General features: G+C 28.1%; 1 protein-coding gene across 1 annotated transcript in view; it reads left to right on the top strand.

Moving 5' to 3' along the window:
- Positions 1-252: 252 nt before the first annotated feature.
- Positions 253-22,101, top strand: part of LOC123297225 — a gene marked incomplete at its 5' end in the record, with an annotated part of 53,934 nt that continues 32,085 nt past the window's right edge. Inside the window, 3 exons of the mRNA XM_044878845.1 lie at positions 253-277; positions 19,309-19,529; positions 20,748-20,850. Of these exons, the coding sequence (XP_044734780.1) occupies positions 253-277; positions 19,309-19,529; positions 20,748-20,850 (349 nt within the window). The remainder of the gene's footprint in view (positions 278-19,308; positions 19,530-20,747; positions 20,851-22,101) is intronic.

The following is a 22,101-nucleotide window of genomic DNA, read 5'->3' as shown; positions in this document are numbered from 1 at the left end:
TCTCATTCTGTTCACGTATTTGAAACGATTAAGACGTGTTCTTGGAAAGCGTACTTTTTACATTCACTATATATTAAAAAATACCATTTTAGCGAATATATAATTTTCGTGTTTTTCGGTGTGAAAATTTTTTTGCGTACAAAAAATTTTCATCTTAAAAATTTTTGATTTCTACATTTTTTCAAATGTAGCCGATTAATAATTATTTTGACTAAAAAAATGATAATGTGCCAAAAATTTTATATCTTTTTATTGTTATTAATATTTCTGCATAAAGGTAAGTAAGTTTATACTAAACCGTAACGTTTATGTATTATAAGTTGCCTATATATATATAAATAAGTTTGATATGTTTTTTTAAGTATGAAATTTATTTTAAAAATTATTTGTCGTTTTTGAATTGTTTCTTTTTCAAAAATTATGTGATGTACAATCGAAGTTTTGAGCCCAGATGGCATGTTTCTCTTATTTATTTGTGTATTGTTTATCGTAAAATATAATGGTTAATTACATACGGGTCAACATTGTTAATCTCACATAGTTTGAATTCAACCTTCGATTGTTGTGTCTCTTGTTTGAACATCTGGCTGAATTGACAGTATGCCAAAATTTCCACATAAACTATACAATTACATTGTAGACAATGATTTTTATTATTCTTTTATTTTAACTAGAGTTTATTATAATAAATGTTTTCATTTTATTTTGATTTGTTTCTTGGATGGAATTCATACAATAGGTGGACTTTGAACATGAAAATTTCATTAAAAAACTATTACAAGAAAAATAAAATAATATTTTTCGAAACGAACGATATTATAAAATATGCAATAAAAAAAATATAATATTCTTTTATTCCTCCGTTTCGATTAATACAACGAGCGAAAGTTGAAAAAATTCACAGTTTCGGACACAGACCTTTTAACAATTGGTTGCTTAACAATTTTCTTTTAGTATGGAAGTGCAGGGAAAACTACATGCAAAATTTAAAATAATTTGAAATCAGGCATCGGATGTTAAAAATTATTAACATTTTTGGTGGAAGCGCAAGGAATTAAAAAAAATACCCTTGTAGAAATTTGAATATTTGCCTTTTCTTAGATCTGTTCATACATCATCAGCAATTTTTTTTAAAATTATCAACCGGGATTTTGAGGTACTTTACAGGTATTAGCTATGAGAGAACATTTGGATAAGTAGGAAGTTAATGCAATTTATAATATATTTGTTTCTTTTGAAATCTATTTTATTATCAAACTAATAATTTTTTAATTCAATTAATATCTTCATTTGATTCAAATAATAATTGCAAATAAATTTCAATAATAGGTTCTAAGTCGAATTTACTTAGATATGTTTCAAACAGCAATTTAATTTAAAATTTTTAATTTTAAAGTTTTTTAGTTTAATTAAAAAATGCAATTCATTTTGATTAATATGGGAAAATTTATTAATTATTTAATTATATATTCCACGTAAAAAAACGAAAAATTACAATTATTTAAATCATTTTGAGTTTCAAAAAACTAAAATACAAAAATATTTAACAAAACTGAGGCAAATGTTCTTTCCAATATGTCAAATTTTGAAATATCTTTATTATATACTGATTTTGAAATAACTTGGTTTCGTATTATCTTTGTGTGGTTTAGAAGTAATGAGTGGTTGGTTAACAGGCAGGCAGAGGCGGAGGGTAAATTGCTCTTATACTATATATAGATGTTTATTTATAGCGCTGAATAGGGTTGCCGCCTCAAAGTTCTTTGTAGTTGGGACATAAACTATAAAGTCGGAAGATAAAATAGCAAGTTGGGATTATAATGAAATTAATCTAACGATACACCGAATCATAATACTGTACGATAGTTTTTATGTTTTGTATACCCAGATTTTCAAGCTCTTCAGAACGAACAGTCGAATGTACCAAAATATGAAACAAATAATCAATAACCTCGTGATTTACTAAGCTATGAGGGATTGATGTTGATATCGGGAGTGTACATATACACGATTTCTAGTTTCCTGATCAATTTCGTAGAGATGGCAATCCTAGCTCTTAATACCAATTATAAATAACTTATTTATATAGCTTATTAAAAATTATTAAACAGTAAAAACATGCAATTTATAACCATTTTAATAGAAGCGACGGGCATAAATAATAAACTAGCTGAAGGCGAAATTATTCAGAAAATTATATTTCTCTAAGTATATTATAATAGCAATGATAATATACTAGCAATGCATTATAAATATAATATACTAGCAATGCATTATAAATATAATATAGTAGCAATGCATTATAAAATCACATTATATCATCAAATTAAAAATACAGACAGACTTAATTGTTTACAGAACTTGAAAATTCAATTGAATCTATGTTTTAACTTTTTAGAATTGTTAAAAATGTGAAGTATGCAGCGTTACCCAATAGGAGATAATCCTAATGTCGAATTTGCCATATTACTCATAAAAATGTAAAACAAGACTTGATGCCATGACAAAAAAAGTTGATTAAAAAACGAAGAAGTCATAAGCAATCAAAGATTGCATTCAAAGATTGCCCATCTCCTTTTAACAAAACAATGTTTTATATGTAAATTCTATGGCGATACCGACGTGATACGTTACTAGTGGGTATCTATTTATAAAGTGAGAATTCTTCATCTAAAGTGATAAAAAAAAAATTAAAGCCGATCCCCTATTTAGCTGACTATGAGCTAAAATTGGCAACAATCTAAAGAGTCATTTACAAAATAATACATTAAACAAAACTAATACTTGATCTCAAAATTTTTCGAACTTGCGTTCATTCTCACGAGATTCAATGTAATTTATACAAAATTTGTTTATAATTTGTATAAATTAGATTGAATCTCGTGAGAATGAACGCATGTTCGAAAAATTTTGAGATCAAATAAAAAAAAAACATACACTAATAATAATATTATTTTTTATTTTAATTATTTATTGAAATGTTTAAATTGAGATTTGCCAAAACAAAAAGCATATTTAAGGTCTATTGGCAGAGTATTGAAAAGATTTCTCATTATTGGCATTACACGAATATAATTATAATGTGTCAATATTTTAAAAATCTTCCAAATCTAAGGGAAATTATGAATTCATTGCAAATCATTAAACAACCCAAAACTTTGATTAAAGTTAGTTTTGTACAGTTGTAGATAATTGGTACCCGGGTGGGTTTAAAATTATCATTCTTCCGACTAGAAGTAAAACATTTAAACAAAAATTAACATGATGAAGATAAATTATTCACAGCTAATATTCAAAATTCTTTTTTTAGAATATTATGAACAATCTAGAAAAATTTCAAAATGTAAAATTAGTAATAAAAAAAAAAAAAAGTGAAATAAAAAATGTCAAAATAAATGTGTAAATCTGTAATATGTTGACATAAGACATTTTCAACAACTTCAATATTGCGACTAGACACTTAAGTAGACTAATTATTTTAAAAATAACATTAAAATGTTGTTTACTATAATATATCTAACGTACGTTAAAGTTCTACGACAGACATACGACACAATCGTACATGTTAGATATTATACTACATATATATATATATATATATATATATATATATATATATATATACGGATACGACAAACAAAATAAACAATAATATTTATATATAGGTATATAGGAATCGAGGATACAATATGAAACGATTCTAAAAATGTGTACTATGGTTTAATGTACAGAGTGTACCATTAGTAAGTTTTATAAAAGAATAACTGACTGACTGACTGCCTGGCATATCAACATACAACGTATATTCCTGGGGCTAGAACCAGAGGCGTAGTTACCGCCCCTTACGTATGCAAGCAAACATTAGTAAAATGTTATCCACAATGTCACTTAAGGGGCCATTCATTAATTATGTAAGCATTTTAAAAAAACTGAAATCGTCTGCAGCTTTATATGTTTCAATAAAATAATTTGCCGAAAAAAGGCAAGAAAAGTGTGTATTTACTTTGAATTGTTTGGCTAGCTCACTTCTAGGAGGAAGTGATAATTTATAATCAATTAATATTTAATTTAATTCAATGCAAGTAATTTTGTTTCTTTTGTTAGAAATCTTCACCCTTCGTTTGGGCCCCTCAATTAATTTTGATATGGGACCCTTCCAAGGCGAGCTACGCCACTGGCTAGAACTCATGTCGATACCAATACGAAAGGGTTACCAAAAAACTGAAATTTTGTGTTTAAATTAATGAGTATTTATTAAGCCTTCTGTATAAATTTCAAATCGATTCTCTGTGCGTTTTACGATAAATTAACCATTATAATAAGAGTGTCAAAAACAAACACAACTTCATCAGAGTGATGAGGCACCAAAATAAAAAACTTTTTTTTTTGGTAAAAACACCTAATTTCAAAGTTTATTTCTCCTAAACTTTACCGAGAATCGATATGAATTTTTAATAAAAGACATATAAAGTAATTTTTTGGATTATTTTAACTTTTATGGGGTCAAAATAACTTTAGGTATGTTATAAATATTATCAAAGGTAATAAATGAAAGGTCTGAGATATTTCGAATTAAAGTTCGACCATCTTCCAATTTCCTCGATCACTTTTATATTATATAAATGCGAATTTTTACTGCTGATGTAGCCATCAGTATGAAATTGTTAATAGTAATTACTCTTTTAGTGAATATTACTTGTTGCTAATTTGGTGACGGTATGCAAAAATGTTCTTAACCACACATGTTAGTCGAAACACCTATTAAAATAACACAAAAATTGATCCGGAAAATTAGAAAAAAATTGAAATTTTATCCGGAAGTGTTTGGAAAAGGTCATGAAAGTTTGTATAGAAAACCGTCAATTTTTAGTCAACTAAATTTGATAGCTACGTTATCAGCCGAGTTACATGATCTATATTTTATTTTCACAAAAAGTATAGTTGCCGCAACAAGAAATTATAGCCCCTGAAATTCGGAACAAATAGAGGAATAAGTACTTTACTAGTACTTTCATTGACTTTATTGAAATTTTAGATTAACTTCAAGCGGGAATCAGATTAGTTTGTTATTATTTTTATTATTTCTAGAAGAAAATGCCTTTCTGTGAAACTTTTTCTCACCCACTCTAAAATTTTCTTTGGATTATTCTGCTCAAAAGCTCTCGCGACCACAAAAAATTTTTAACGAGTAAATTAATTTTCGTTACGGGCGATCAAAACTCCCCATATACTATATTTATAGTACCTATATGACTTGAAAAATGGCTTCCTGTGAAACTTTATCAAACCACCCCCAAAATGTTCTTCAGACCTACGGATTATATAACGGGCTATATAACTATAATGTGTGTGTAGCATTAATCTCCTGTAACTCAAAAACTACGCGTCAAAAAATTTTATTACCGTGAGAGCTTTTGATCAGAACGAACTACCGAGAAAACTACTTGTTAAAAAGACTTCTCATTGTAAATTATTTATAAATTAAAACTGTTTTTTCTGTCGTACTAAGCATCAGTTTGCGACATTTCCGCTTTCTTTATTTAAGAAATAAAATTTACAGCTTTGCTTAAGCCGTTGAACTGATATTCCGTTTTACATGTGTTTGTTAGTGATAAGAAAATTCAGCTCCTCGGGGGACTGTCGAATGAACAATTTTTACTTATTATTAACCATACTTCTATACTTATGCAATCTATAACAAAAATCTGCAATATATTGTGAGCGAAGCGATTTTAATATTAAATTCTGAAATTGGATTTGTAGAGACTGGTATATTATTATAGTTAGAGGGTCGAAGAGTCGTATAAGAAAGGATCTTATTGGTATGTGAAAACTTCATAGATAGATGCAAGTATAATGCAAATTCCTTTATATTGTTTGGAAAAGACCATTGGCTAAAAATCACATAGTAACATGGAACTGCAACATAGAAGCATCGAATATAATAACTATATCCAAGAAATTAAATATTATCAATTGCATTTGGGACATTCATTACAAATATATATCGTATTGTAATCTATCGGTCTGTCACCCATGATTTGAATAATTATTTCATATGTTTTGTGGAAACTCTATTGAAATGTTTTGAATAGATGATTGTCACTATAATTCTATTATGAACAAGCCTTGAATGCCTAAAGTTTTCATTTATAGTGATATGTAAAATTTTCTTTTATAATCACGTGGCTCCACTCCTGATCTGGTTATGATTTTTTATCTCGCCTATAGTGTTAATTCAAGGAATTTTTCAAACGCGTAGATTTTTGAATACTATTTTCACTATTTTTGAATACTATTTTCACCACTTCTATTTCAATGTTAATTAGAAAAAAGTGTATGAAAACAATCATTAGTATTAGAAATGAATTGGTGTTCGTTGATTTTCATTACTTTGAATGAAAAGGAGGAAAGTATTTTGATTTATCCTTATCCTAAAAACCTAAACAGCTATATTATATTAATAATACATGTTATATAGAACCTCGTTACTCTTGTCCATTATGCACTAAATTATAGGAGCTATTTTTTTAACTAAATAGATTCAGTACCACGTACTGAATCTAAATGCACAAAATCCTTACAAAAATAGGCGGACAAAGTGACTTCATTTTAAGGAAAACCTTTTTGGGCTATTTTTATAACCGAACACAAGACCAAAAATGGTAATAATCTTTATTGTAGATAATTTAACTAACTATCTTTTCTGTAAAATTTTTATTTTATATCACTTATCGTATATGACTTATATGACTATGACGTTTTAGTTATTGATTATTTGACCTATACCTCTTCTAATATTTGTTTAACAATAAATTGCTAATAGCTTTTAAATCTACAAATTTTCTAAAACTTTTAGTTTAAAATTTCTTTCTAAAATTAATAAAAAGAGGTACCCAAAGTGTAATGATAAAAATTCAATAAAAACATGAAAAATGTTATTGTTAGTGACATAATTATCAATAAACAATTTGCCTTCTTACCTGCAAAAACAGCAAACACCCCAGAAAATTAAATAATAATTAAAAAAATTGACAAAAAAGATGGTTAGAAAGTTAAAGGAGGTTATTATCATTTTTGGCTTAAAGGGCACTGTTACGGGACTATGGGTCGTAACGACTTTTCTCAAAATGGTGGCTCTTCCGCCTTCCTAATTTGTAAGGATTTTGTGCATTTACATTTAATACGTCGTAATAAACTTATAATAACTCTTGTAAATTATTGCAAGAAAAAATTCTCAATTATCTGTAGCTGGAATATAAAGGGATATAAATGTTTCTCGTAGATTTACGCAAGTTTTTTTGTAATCAACTATTTGTAATACTATCTTTCACGAAAAATTTGAGCCTCCGTTTTTTTTTCGAAAATTCGCTCAAAAGGCAAAATATTAGGTTATTCAAATTTTTCGTTTTATACTCGGCAGAGGTACAATTTTATGGAGGTAAAATTTTAAGGTAATAATAGAAATTAAAACGTTCATACCTAAAGCAAACAACGACGATTTCTTTTTTTGTAGATTGCTTTGTTTGTTTCTTTTTTGTTTTGTGAGTGCAAAAAAAACCTTTTTTTCCAGTTTTTTAAGGTTCTGCCTCAGTAGGAAAGTAAAACCGCCATGTTTCTTACAATTTTTTCTTCTAAATAACTAAAAATTTACAATAGCAATCTTTCGGGCTTTATATTTGTATAATTCATAAACTTCCTGGGCTATAACTCCTTTGCGATAACATGTGCTGTCAAGACTAAGACTTAGACTTAGTTGCCAATTCTCTTATAAAAGTTAAATACAGGCATTGGCTTAATATATGAAATGGTTCTTAATTGTTGTTCACTAACTTTTTTTGAACTAGGTTATCCAATCATACTAGTTACTCTTATACCATGTATATTTGAAATATACATAGTATATTAAGTTTAGTCTCAAGTTTGTAACGCTTAAAACTAATGATGCTAGGAAAAAAATTTTGACATAGGTGTTCATAAAATCACCTAATTAGTCCATTTCCGGCTGTCCGTCCGTCCGTCCGTTCGTCTGTGGACACTATAACTCAAAAACGAAAAAAGATATCGAGCTGAAATTTTTACAGCGTACTCAGGACGTAAAAAGTGAGGTCAAGTTCGTAAATGAGCATCATAGGTCAATTGGGTCTTGGGTCCTTAGAACCAATCTTGTAAACCGTTAGAGATAGAACAAAAGTTTAAATGTAAAAAATGTTCCTTATCAAAAATTAAACAACTTTTGTTTCAAACATTTTTTTGAAACAGTTATGTATGTGTCACATGTTTGTATGAGTAATGTGATAAAGAAATCGACACTGACTATACATGGTATTTCAACAATTAACTCAGTCAATTGTTTGTTTTCACTTGTTTTGAACTAGGTTATCCAATCATACTAGTTACTTTTTAATTTAACACAATGGTGGAGGCACATATACACAATCGATCTATTCTTATGAATTCTATAATATACATACTATTAATTTATAGAATAATATTTCACACATATACAATTCATATATTTATAATACGAATACATTGACATATTCACGTGTATTACGTTCATTTTAATTGTAATTCTTGGTAGGTAAAAGATAGAAAATAAAATACTTTATGTATGTGAGAGATAACAATACCAAATGTTTTGTTTTCAATTAACATACACATTCACATTAATGACTTTACTGTTCAGCAAAATCTAAAATGTTCTTTAGATTTAAGCATCCTGTTGAATTTATGTAAAAAAAATTTAGTATGAATTATTTCAATGGCCATCTCTATTTAGTATGAATAGTTAAGAATTCTGAGAAAGCAGATCGGAATACAAACGCAGTGCCACTAAAATGAATTAATGGGAGTAAAACAGGAAACTAAAAATATCTAGGGAGTACATCTCGAATTTTTTCTAATCTTGATTTTCCTAATGTGTTTCGTTACACAACTACCTATACATGGTGAATATTTTAATATTCAAAATAATAAAAGGTGAATGAATATTTTGTTTTGATTTTTGGTAAGCCAAGGACATTTCAATTTGATAGTTCGAAGTAATAGTTTCATTACCTCTGTTACATAAATCCTTTTTCTAACAGCGTATGTCACACTGACAAAAATTCTTAATATCAACCTCGTCGCGAAAGCAAATATGGCAAATGTAGCTACGAAAGTGAAACATCTACCGTACGTAGTCGAGTGGTGAAGTTGACACAACCGCATGACATGTTTGTACAAAAGTAATATACTGTCCAATAAATTTCAAATAATGTTGTTTTGAAATTCGGCTACTTAATAAATATTATAATTAGTGTCCGACCGAAGCTTCGGCATCGGCTTCGGCTTCGGCCACCTTCGGCCACCTTCGGCCAAAAAAACACCTTCGGTCAAACATTCGGCTTCGGCCTGAATTAAGGCCGAAGCCGGAGCTTTGGTCGAAGGTTCTTAGCAAACGTCGGAATTGAACGAATTGTACTAAATGTTATTATTTTGAAATAAATTTCAAGGTAATTTTTTTAATCATCTTTAGATTGACTTCTAGATCAACTTCTCAAGATCATAACCTCTAAATCAACTTCTAGAGATCAACTTTAATATTAAAGTTTTAAAATCATGTTTTTAAACCTTCGGCTTCGACTTCGGCCGAAGGTTGTGGCGATAGCCGATTAATCAGTTTCGGCCAAAAATCGACCTTCGGTCGGACACTCTCACTCTAACTCATAGGTTTCCATATACATTGCTCTCACTCGCACGGATACGTTTTTCGCTCTGGCAGACTGTTGGTGATGGAATTTCGTTCTGGCATTAAATATAATGAATTATTAATATATTTTGTTTATTCTGTTAAAATTTCAAGACTGATGAAATGACAACATTGGATTTTTTTTAAATAAATATTTATAGCGTTCTGGCAACAATTAGAAGGGATGTAAATATTCTGGCAAAAATTGTATGTACTAAAAATATTGTCGAAAATAATTTCCTAAAATTTTATGACTTTTACTTTAACAAAAATGAGCCTTATTTCTTACCCTCTTTAAAAAATTAGGGTATTTCAACCCGGCCACACTGAGCTGCCAGAAGTGGCTTTTCAGTATCTGTAGGTATTGAGGTTTTTTTTATGAAAAGTTTCGTGACTTTTGAAATGACAACCTTAAATTGGTCACTGGCTCTCCGTATATACCTATTTATTTTACTTTAAAAGATGTTTTCCCAATGCCAATTGTTCATACCAGGTTTTGTAAACATAATTCTACTTTTATTAAACATTATTGTACTTTTATAATCTTTATTTCATTTTATCGAGCGAAAAAAAAATTAATTTTATGATTTCTTTTAAATGTATGCAGAACCTAACTTTAAAATCAAAAACTTATTTTATTACTTTGTTTTGATTTCCAATCCTTAGGGACATGAATTTCTTAAAATATCAAGCATTTCCTAAACAATATACGACTCAAATATTATATTTACTCCCAGTAGATTTCGTATCAATAGGTATAATGGAAATCGGGCATTTATAGACAAGGATAAAAAATAAAAAATTATATTTTCTTTTTTTATTTCTTTAAGTTTATAAATAGATACATATCGATAGCCATCGAATTGGAGTCAATTTTTAAATATATTATTACTTTTTTAGTAAAATTCACCTATATTGCCTTCATTAATGAGGATTTTTGATAAATTTGCCATTATTAACGAAATTTGATTAATAAATTATAATGAAAAAAATTATATTTTAAGAATTAAAACTGAACAAAAACTTTCTACTTATATTTAGGGCTGTTCAATAAGATGTTACCAAGTAAATGAAAGACATTTTGTCCAAAAACATGCAACCACTTTAATGGGAGAAACACACCGTTCAAAAAGACAATATAAACACAATATTGAGTTTAATTTTTATTTAAGTTTAAGTGCACTTTCATCTACCAATATTTCATTTACAATATTTCTGAAAAAAAACAAATGGTGTACTTATAGTATATTTATGTACTTAGTATTAACTGCGGCCACATACTGGGGAATATTCACACTTTTTCATTTTTCAGAAAAGATAATACAAAACGTTATATAACCTCTTTGTACAAAACAAATGTAATAGCAGACACAAAATCTCTATGTATCATATGATTATGTCATATAACTATGACAGAGACATAGGGGAACTCACTGACAGTCTTCTCTCTCATCATCGTATCGCATCCATAAAAGATGTTTATATTAATTTGAAAATTTGAACTTAAACATTAAATTTCTAATTATATGAACGATTAAAAAACGGCTTCGATAGCTTAGATGATATTTTTTGGACTTAACTAGCTTTTAAGAAAAAAAAAACGGGAAAAACATTATTTTGGAAGTGTCTATAGTTAAATAGTATGATATCTTGAGCCGATTATCTTTCAACCACATAGTAACGCATAAATTCATGGAATTTTATTTAGGTTCGAATTTACATCACTTAGAAATAAGAGCACCACGTGTGTATAATCTATTAGAAGATTTGTATATAAATCATATTCTGTAGAACACGTTTAGAATATGTATAGTCAGTGATAAAGGAATGTACTTATTCTACTACAAGTAGGAACAAAGGCAATTTAATTATGTATAATACGTGTGATAGTCGATAGGTTTGTGAATATTTAAAAAAAATCGTATATGCCTGTATGGCATTTTCGTACAACCTTGTAACGAAACATAAAATTAAATAATGGGAGTAAAGCTCGGTGTGTTATTATTATATTATAAGGAACTTTATAGTTTAAAATGTTAAATGCTAAATTGTCATAGAATTACTTACATACACTTAAGTCATTTTCAACAGATTACACTTCAGCAACCTCTCATATTTTTTAATTGGGCAAAATTTTATTTAATTTTTATTTAAAATTGATTATTACAAAGATGTATATATATCCAAAACTGTTTGAAATAAAAATAGTTGTTTAACCAATTAAAAGAACGTAAAATACTCTGGAAAAGTGAAAACAAACAGTTGACTGAGTAAATTGTTGAAATATCATACAAAGACTGTGTTGATTACACTGTCACATTACACATACATACATTTCACTCATACATAACTGATATTCCAATACAAGTGAAAACAAACAATTGACTGAGTTAATTGTTGAAATACCATGTAAAGACAATGTTGATGAAGCAATCGTTTGTTTTTTGACGTCACGTTAATAAAAAAAGTTATCCACTTTCAAATAGCTACACACACACTGATATTCCCATATTAATGCATACTATAAAATTTGCACCTAATAAGCACCCTCGTGGGTAAACAGTGAAGTTTACAAAAAAAATTTTCAAACAAAAGTTGTTTATTTTTTTATAAAGAACATTTTTTACATTTAAACTTTTGTTCTATCTCAGACGGTTTATAAGATGGGTCCTACGGACCCAAGACCCAATTGACCTATGATGCTCATTTACGAACTTGACCTCACTTTTTACGTCCTGAGTACGCTGTAAAAATTTCAGCTCGATATCTTTTTTCGTTTTTGAGTTATCGTGTCCACAGACGGACGGACGGACAACCGGAAATGGACTAATTAGGTGATTCTATGAACACCTATACCAAAATTTTTTTCGTAGCATGAATATTTTTAGGCGTTACAAACTTTGGACTAAACTTAATATACTATGTATATTTCATATATACATGGTATAATAATACAAACTATATAATTTGCGTCTAATTTGCACTCTCACGGGTAAACAGTAATGTTTAAGAAAAAATGTTTCAAACAAAAGTTGTTTATTTTTTAAGGAACATTTTTTTACATTTTACATTTAAACTTTTCTTCTATCTCTAACGGTTTACAAGATGGATCTTACAGACTCAAGACTCAATTGACCTATGTTGCCCATTTACGAACTCGACCTCACTTTTTATGTCCTGAGCACGCTGTAAAAATTTCACCTTGATATTACTTTTCGTTTTTGAGTTACCGTGTGGACAGACATTCGGACAGACGGACAGACAACCAAAAATGGACTAATTAGGTGATTTTATAAACACCAATACCAAAATTTTGTTCGTAGCATCAATATTTTAAAGCGTTACAAACTTGGGACTTAACTTAATATACTCTGGTATATTTCATATATACATGGTATAAAAAGGGATATTATCAAAATTTTCACATTCGAAAATTTTCGTCTTCTCATGACCAAAAGGAAAACCCGCACTTTTTTTTGTATGTTAACAATGGTTAACTCAACGTTTTTAGAAATATTGAACCATATTAATAAAAACGCTTATGTCTTGAAAACGGAAAATCATCGCATGGGAATAATATATAAACGAATTTCAAAAGCAAAATCAAGAATTTTTCTAATGAAAATAATTAAGTTCAAAATTTTGACTTGCTACAGAAAAATTTATCAGTTTTAAGAAAGAATATCAATAACACTATAAACTTTGGTTTATGTGAAATGAAAAATGTTTTTAAATCTTAATCCTTATGTGAGTGACAACTTCATCAAAGCAACTTCATCAAAGCGATGATGCACCCCGGGGTATACCTGCATATAATTTACATTGTGTAAACAGCTATTCTATTCTATTCTGTTTAGTAGTGAAGTGAAGGCAGCCGGATAACCTGCCACTTTATTATAGGGATAGAAAATGTTTTACCTTCTTCAAAATATTGTGAATGGGTTTACAAATAGTTAAGAGCTCTCAGGAAACTATAGCTAATTAAAATGCGTAAAATATACTTTTTCTTTTAATTGAAAGTGCAAAAAACCTCAAGATATCCCGTCACTCACATAAGGGTTAAGCAAAACAATATCATAATGTAAATTTTCATAATTTTTTAAAATTTGTGATTCCTTTCACCATTATTAACTATAATAAAAAAGATGAAATGATATTTTCGATTTTCGTTGAATCACAAATAATAAAAATTCAAAATAAATAAAATCAAAACTTGTTGTGGCTTGAGCTTAAAAAACAGTTATTGTTTTACACAAATCAAAGTTTTTTGTTTTGTTAATCAAGTTTAAAAATACTTTAAGGATCGAAATTATTTTCTAGTTTTTTGAAAGTATTTGTACATGATGAAATGCAAAACTGTAATATTAAAAGTAAAACAAGTGAAAAAATCGAAACCGAAAATGGACTAATTAGGTGATTTTATAAAAACCTAAACCAAAATTTTGTTCATAGCATCAATATTTTTAGCATTACAAACGGTGGGTCTAAACTTAGTATATCTAGCATAATACATAATTAAGTAAATAAAATGTAAGTAAATTTTTCCTCATCAGATGTCAAAAATTTTGAACCAAACTATGTTTTCTTGAATGAAGATTTATTATTATTCTTATTATTAATGATAATTAATACATGAATTTTGTAAACCTCATGAATTAGTCGTAAATTTCGATTGTATCAAACGGTATATACCAAACAGTTGATATAAACTTGTCACTAAAAAATTAAAAAAAAAAAAAGAAAAATAAAACCTCAGGAATACAAACAGAAAAAAGATACATATTAGACATGACATTCCATGACCAACAATAAATAAAATTCCTACATTCAACCAACACAAAAATATCTTCCCGAATACAAACTTTTAACTAAATATGATGTGTAGAATTTGAAAAAAAAAAACCATTTGACAAACCAGTTATAGACATTTAATTTGACATTTATTAATTTAAAATAAAAATATATATAAAAAATGGTGTATAAAATATGTTACGACATCGATGGATATTAAAAATACAAACAAATTCCATAAAACACTAATCGAATTATATTCAATATGGTTCGCATTTAATAAAAATGTCATGGGAATTTAATTGAAAAAATGTATATATAATAAAATTCTATTCGAATGCAGAATATTAGCTTTCTGATATAAAGTTTTGGTTTTAACTTGAAAATAATCAATTTGAAAATTATTCAGATGGTGAAAATTTGTAATAGTATAAGAGCAGAGAACTTTCAAAAAGTGCATTCCAGGTCGGATGGATTGTAATTATATATTTGCTTATTGAAATTAGATAAGAATGAAAACTGCCATATCCCTGAAAACTCTTCCATTTACTGCGTTTACATTCATTCCCTCTATCTAGGTGAAAACTGTTTGACACAGGTAAAATATATGTATGGTTTTCTATTATTTTAAATGTATAATTGTCGTAATTATTCATTGATTATATCAGAAAAGATGGTCGTGAAATATTTTATATTGACTATTTTTACAGAAATCTGTAATTTATGGTAATGTCAAATGACTACTTTTACAGAAATCTGTAATTTATGGTAATGTTAAGTTAAATTAATTTTTAATTTTTTTTTTATTAATATATCTTTATAAATTATATCTCATGTGTTATTCAGAAGCATGAGCTACATTGCTGTACAGTTTCATTAAAAACCATTCGCTAGTTTTAGCATGAAAGCGTAACAAACAAGCAAGCAAACAAACAAACAAACAAACATGCTTACTTTCGCATTTATAATATATAGAGATTTTGAGAAAATTTTAAAAATCATTTTCCATTCATTTTCCTTTGTGCGTGCAAGACGTCTGCCAACCCAACTTAAATTTCGATAAGAAATGTAATATCCAAAATACAGAAATCATAAAATTTACGCTTGAAAACGTTATCAACTCTGCTTGGGAAACACCAACTTATATTTTACTTATTTGTAAACATTTGTACAAGATATCATGTGAAATTTAATTCGGTAACATTAAAAATAAATTTTCGATAGGAACAAAAACATTAAAATACATAATAAGAAAGCTTTTTTTATCTTCTTGAGATGAGTTAATACTTCATTCTCTTGCGATTTATTGTTTTAAAGATATAAGCGTCTTTGTAAACGATGAACGTGCAATGCATTTAAAAGTCTTAAAATTTAAAAACTTTAGGTATATATTTCATTCTTCTAAATTTTTCCCTTTTTCAAGAACCGAATGTTTTTTTAGATTGTGAACGCACAAAATTTTTTAAAACATTCACTATTATAAACAAAAACAAAATCTCGGACTAAAATACTTTCAAAGTAACTACTAAAGATATGATTATTAATAAATATTAATAGGAATGGGAAGCATATAGAGATTGAAATTGTTGCAAGCAATTCGGATTGAATCCAATATTTTTCTATATTAGAAAGTCCTTGATTTTTACTCTTGGAGTTATTTCCACTACAGCGTTTTATATTTGTATATTTAATTAAAATAAAATCAAGCATTTATTAAATCACCAATATTTCATTATTTATTTTCCATATTTAAAAAAAATAAAATTATATACAACAAAAAAAGGTAGAATAAAAACTAATAAATTAAATTATCGTTTATAGAAAAAAAATTTTAATTAATTTAGCGTATACATTAATTAACTACTAATAATAATGAGTTTTTGTATTGTTATAGGAAAAAGCATACACTATTATGTTTTCATTGTTATACAGATTTATATAGTGTGTTAATTATGCATATAAAAAATTTTTATAGTAAAGTTTGACGAATAGCACCTGGTTAGTATTTTTATAAATGAATGTGTTAAGTGGTTCATTATTTAATAACATCGCAAAATGGTTCTCAATTCTGCTGCTGGGGGGACTGAAAGTCACGTTATAACCGTTAACCTATCACAAATTAGTTTCTTTTTTCGAAGCAGTCACAATATTTAGTATAACTTCTGTCATATCTATTAAATAAATTGTATTAGTCTGCAGGTCCACACCCAGAAAACATACTGATTACATCATCGCTGAAAATTCTTATATTTGTTGTTCAAGCAATTACGCCAGCGTCTAATGAACTAACATTAAAAATAATTCTCGATAGCAGTGTGTTCTTTTTCACCTGGCTCAGGATGTCTTTGATTGCACCCTTAAGCTTCGAATTGGAAGATATTCATTTTATTTGTTTTTCTAACACATCAATCAATAATCGAGAAGCAAATCATTTTGCTAGACGTTAAATGCAATTGGGTGTTCGTTAACCGACAGTCAGAAAATTTCAATTTTTAAGGTATTCGTCAATGGAAACTCCATTTAATTGAAAATCTAATTTGATTATCTTTCTGTAAGAATGACAAAAATCTGATATCTTTCAACTAAGGGAACATTATTTTTTATTTAACACCTTGAAAAAAAAAAGAATACTTCCGAAGGTTTTTATGTAAAACGCTGAACACAAGAACACAAAGAATACATATGTATACTGACTAATTCCTTTCCCATTCAAAAAATTGACACAGTGTAAATAATAAATTAATTCTACTCGATTAGTTGAAATAATGAACTGTAATGTAAAGATATGTCTTTTTATATAAAATAATATTAAATGAATTGAAAATTAGAAATCAATTATCAAATACAAATTTAGATACACTCAAAACAAAAATCATATCTCCTTAGTGGATAATATTTAAAATTAAATATTTACAAAACATTAAGCTAATTAAGCTAATTTAAATTTTTGAACTATAAGTACGAATGATAAATCTTACTTGTAACAAATTAGTGACCAGTATTTATTTCTTTAGAGAATTAAAATTAGCCTATTCCGATCAATACATTATAAATAAACAATCCGTGGGCGTGCTAAGAGTCTGGTGTGACTCTTGAGGTCCACACGAATAATAAAAAGTAATAAAAAAATCTTAAAAAATAAATGCTCGACTGAATGATGAACAATATGATTTTTTGTTCTCGCGATATCGGTTAAGAAAATTTTTTTTTAATCTCGCCCGATTCTATCGAATGTTTGAAATTCTTCATAGTCCATTCAGAATTTCATGACTTTCGAATTAGCCGTTTTGAGCCGGGCGAGCTTATTCCTGAATTTTATCCTGATCGATATCACGCGAACAAAAAGTAATATAGACTTCGTTGAGGTGTCAATTGAAACATATTAACTTCAATATAATCCGTAAAGATTTCATAACATTCAGTCGGGTCGTTTCGAGTCGGTTACATAACTTTATTATACTGGGAAGTTATTCGGTGTGACCTCAAGAGTCGCACCAGACTCTATCCACGGCTTGTTTTAAATAATGTAAAAATTTAATTCTTATCAATTGTTGTTAATATTTTTGCTGTTTATTAAAATGCTCAAAAAGTACCATTTTGGTAACCTGTTTCATTAAGCAACAAATGATAACTTACAGTTTTAGAACGAATTAAATTACAGTCGATATAGTACTCTGGTCATGATACTCTGGTCATCTTCTTTAATACTTTGGTCATGAAACAAGCCTTTCCATATGAATTTTAAAAAAATATTTGAGATTGAACTTGACCTAGAGAAAAAATCTCATAATCAATTTGCTAATGGCACTCATGGTGGCCTTTCACATAAAGAACTCATTGATATATAAAATTTCCAATATAGAAAATTAATTTAAATTTCCTAAATGGTCCGGTACTTTTTCAGAAACTCTATATGGGTACCAAATATTAAACTTGGTACAATTTAAAAAACGATGAACAGCCTTATAATTTTTTATAAATATTTAATGCAAATATTGTATTTTGACCATTCTAGTTAGTAATAAAATGTTCATAATTTTGTAAAAATCTAAAACTGTTTTGAAAATTATCAGTAATAAAAATATCAAAATATCAGAACACACATTTTGACGCTACTTTTATTTTCTACACTAACCACCACATAAAATTCAATTTCATTATCTATTATTACCGATTTTTTAATTAACCGTAAGAGTTCGCACTTAAACCACTAATGGAAAGTGCCCGGTACGATTTAAAAACCTGCCCCATACATATTTTTAAACAATGAGGTTATATAATTTAATTTTCAATGCTTCCAATTTTACACATTCTTTACGTGGTTGTTAAAATTTTTTTTTTACTTTATACGATACAAAGTAGTTTGTATATTTCACCCAAAATATCATTTTGTTGCCAAACAATAATAGGCAAAGGATATATAATAAGCCCATAAATAAGATAACTAATTTTACTTGGAATAATTCCAAGATGTAAAATATTATAAAATAATTTTATATACAAATACTTAATAATTGTATACTTTGACCAAGAACAATTTTTAAAAAATTAGGTAAATATTAGGTTTGCACAAGTATTTGTGTAATCACCTGTAGCTTCGATCTCCCAACTGGTTTGAGTAAAATATTTAGCTAAAATATAATTTTTAATGGTAACAATAGAAAAAAACAATAGAAAAAACTGACCATATCGGTTTTACTCTTTTTATTGATCATGTTTACGAAGTCGACTTTTATGATTATAAATAAAATTTAATTAGCTAACGTTTTTTTCTTTTTTCGCAGTTTTACCTGATAACGTGACAACGTTAAAAACGATTACATCAAATAATAACAAATATGTAGCGGTCACACCTGATCCAGATGACGAAGATGAGGATGATCTCGATGAAGATGATGAAGATTCATCTGAGATCGATGACGATGGCCGAGTGTATCGATTTAAAAATCCACGAAATTCACCGTCACCGTTATGTCCACGTAATGAAGAACAAGCAAGTCTGTTTGTAAGTAAATTTGAAGACGATTTATTTACGGAAATGAGCTCTCTTCCAAAAAAATATTCAATAACTCGATTCAATAATTTGTACGTCGGTATTGTCCGCCTCCAGACAATAAAAACAAACAAAAAACTATCTTATTCTAGGACCTCAAAATCTTAGGAAGTCATTTTAGCCCGTCATCGTTGTAGTCAACCATTCGATAATTTTTTGTAACGTGATGAGAGATTTTCTCACGCGTTCTGTACATGCATCAAATATTTTTCGGTTTAAATATTCTTTAACTTTGTAAATCATATCCTCTACATAATTTTATATTTAATTTTTAATGTATTAACTTATTTAAAAAAGTTTGATTACGTGATTATTGAATGATAATTTTAGAACAGAGAAATAATCTAAATAATTAAATTAATTTTTACTAATTTCCCCATATTTCTATCACAAGTTTTTATAATTTACTGAGTACGACTTATGTTAAACTAACGTAAGTACACTAAGGCCCGAAAATTTCCAAAGTTTATTTTTTTTTTCTTACACCATTACTCTGGTGAATCGTGGTGAGAGAAATTCTCACACTTTCTGAAGGACCTGAAAAAATACGTTTAAAAAAACTATAGATAGGTTGAAAAAATCTAAAAAAATTCATAATTCGAAAATAGATCAAATTAAATTAGGATAGAAAAAGTTTCAACCACATTTAGGTTCCACTTCAAAAATAAAAGTTATATATTTATGATTTAAATCGAGCATGAGCAAATTGCTTTTGATACGATTGTCGACTGGCTAGAGAGGCACTTTACAAATTATCAGACAAGCATTATTATTTTAGAAAAAAAGACTAGAAATCTCATTAAGATGAAGTTCACTATTTATATTTCAAATTTCTTCAAAAACCCTTCATTAATTTTCGTTAACGATTACTTAGAAGAGACGTAACGATTATTTTTTGTGGATCTGATCGACTAATTCGATTAACGACGCATTTTACGTATTTTAAATTAGTATCAAAGCAAGGAAACGTGCTATTTGATTGACTAATTCAAAAATCATTTGTCAAGCACTTTTAATTTGTGAGTAAAAAATTTTTGAAGTAAGCTAAAGTGGCACCCAGCCTATTTACTGGCAGTCAGAGATACCATAAATCAAATTTTGGAAGCAGCAACATTTGATCTATTGGGATTAGTTTTATTTAAAGCTATTTATTTTTTTGTCTTTCACTAGGGGCAAAAATGTTTGAGAAAATGTTCGGCAGACGATGACTGTAAAAGTAAGAAAAAGAAATGTTTGTGTGATGGTGCTTGCGGTATGTCATGTATAAAACCAGGTAAGAATTTACATTTTTCATTTTTAGAAATAAGCTTGAGTTAGCTATTAAACTTGTTAGTGTAAAAAGGATAGTGTTAAACAAACAATTTGGTATATAAGATACTAGCACCCTACCTTGCGGTTTTACAAGCGAATTTTACGTTTCTATTATGAGTATAGGTCCCTCATTTTTGCTCTGTGTTAATTCTCTGTCAATGAGGATAAAGCCGCTTATAATAGAGATAGTGGTTAACTACTTTTAAACATTCTTAAGGTCCCGTGAAATTATCGTTGTACTACGGGACAGAAACTACGAAGGATATAAGCCAAGAAATCTTTTTGGCACTGGATATGATGATAGAGAAACTTATTCTAGTTAAAATAATACAAGTAAAAGTCATTCTCATAAAATGAACCCACAATACCAAAAATCAACAAGGAAACTGGAGCCCTCAAAGAAAAACTACAGGTAAAGGCGGAAACTTTGATAAAAAAATAAAAAGCGAAGTCGAGGAATAACATATACTTCCGCGCCTGTCAACTAAATTTCATTTTTCAACGACATTCACTGCGCCAACACATTTCTTTTTGAAATTTATAGCCAAAACCATCGAAAATTTTTGTGTACGTCGAAATATGATTAATCTACAAAAAAAGAACCGTACTTCAGATGCTATTTAATCCCAAGCCGAATTTTCATCCTAGCAGGGTTTTCGAAATATATGTAGTGTATCCAAAAGAAATATATACATATATAATATATATAAAGTGTTAACAAACAAAAAAAAAACTCGATCAGTTTAAAAAATTACACTTTGTGTCTAGAGGTCGCTTGCCATGGATCCAAGAGTTTCGATCTCAAGTCTCGGTGCGAGTGTATTTCTCAATTCTCATTAATTTAACCAATTTTCAACCCCGTTCTATCTATAATTAAAGCATCATAGTCGAATTTTTATTGTGAGTGTTTATCGAGTACTACTATTGATACATTTTAGGCCAATAACCGGGTATTTTTCTTCTGCAATTTACTGCAGAAATTTTTTTTAGCGTTTGTGAAATTCCAGAGAAAATACAAAATTTTCTCTCGTTGGTCGAGTAACTACATTCCTATGTATTATTTTGTGAAGTGTTTAATTTTCCAAGCATAGTAAAATGACAAAAAATACTATGAATTTTATATCATTATTAATTATAATTTTTTTACCTACAAAGCATGTTATACAGCTTTAATGAAATAATTAAAACTATTTTAATGACGTTAACGTTAAGC

This window comes from Chrysoperla carnea, chromosome 1, assembly GCF_905475395.1.
Source record: "Chrysoperla carnea chromosome 1, inChrCarn1.1, whole genome shotgun sequence".
Lineage (NCBI taxonomy): Eukaryota > Metazoa > Arthropoda > Insecta > Neuroptera > Chrysopidae > Chrysoperla > Chrysoperla carnea.
The sequence above is the reverse complement of the archived record's forward strand: the minus strand, read 5'-3'. Positions and strand labels throughout refer to the sequence as shown.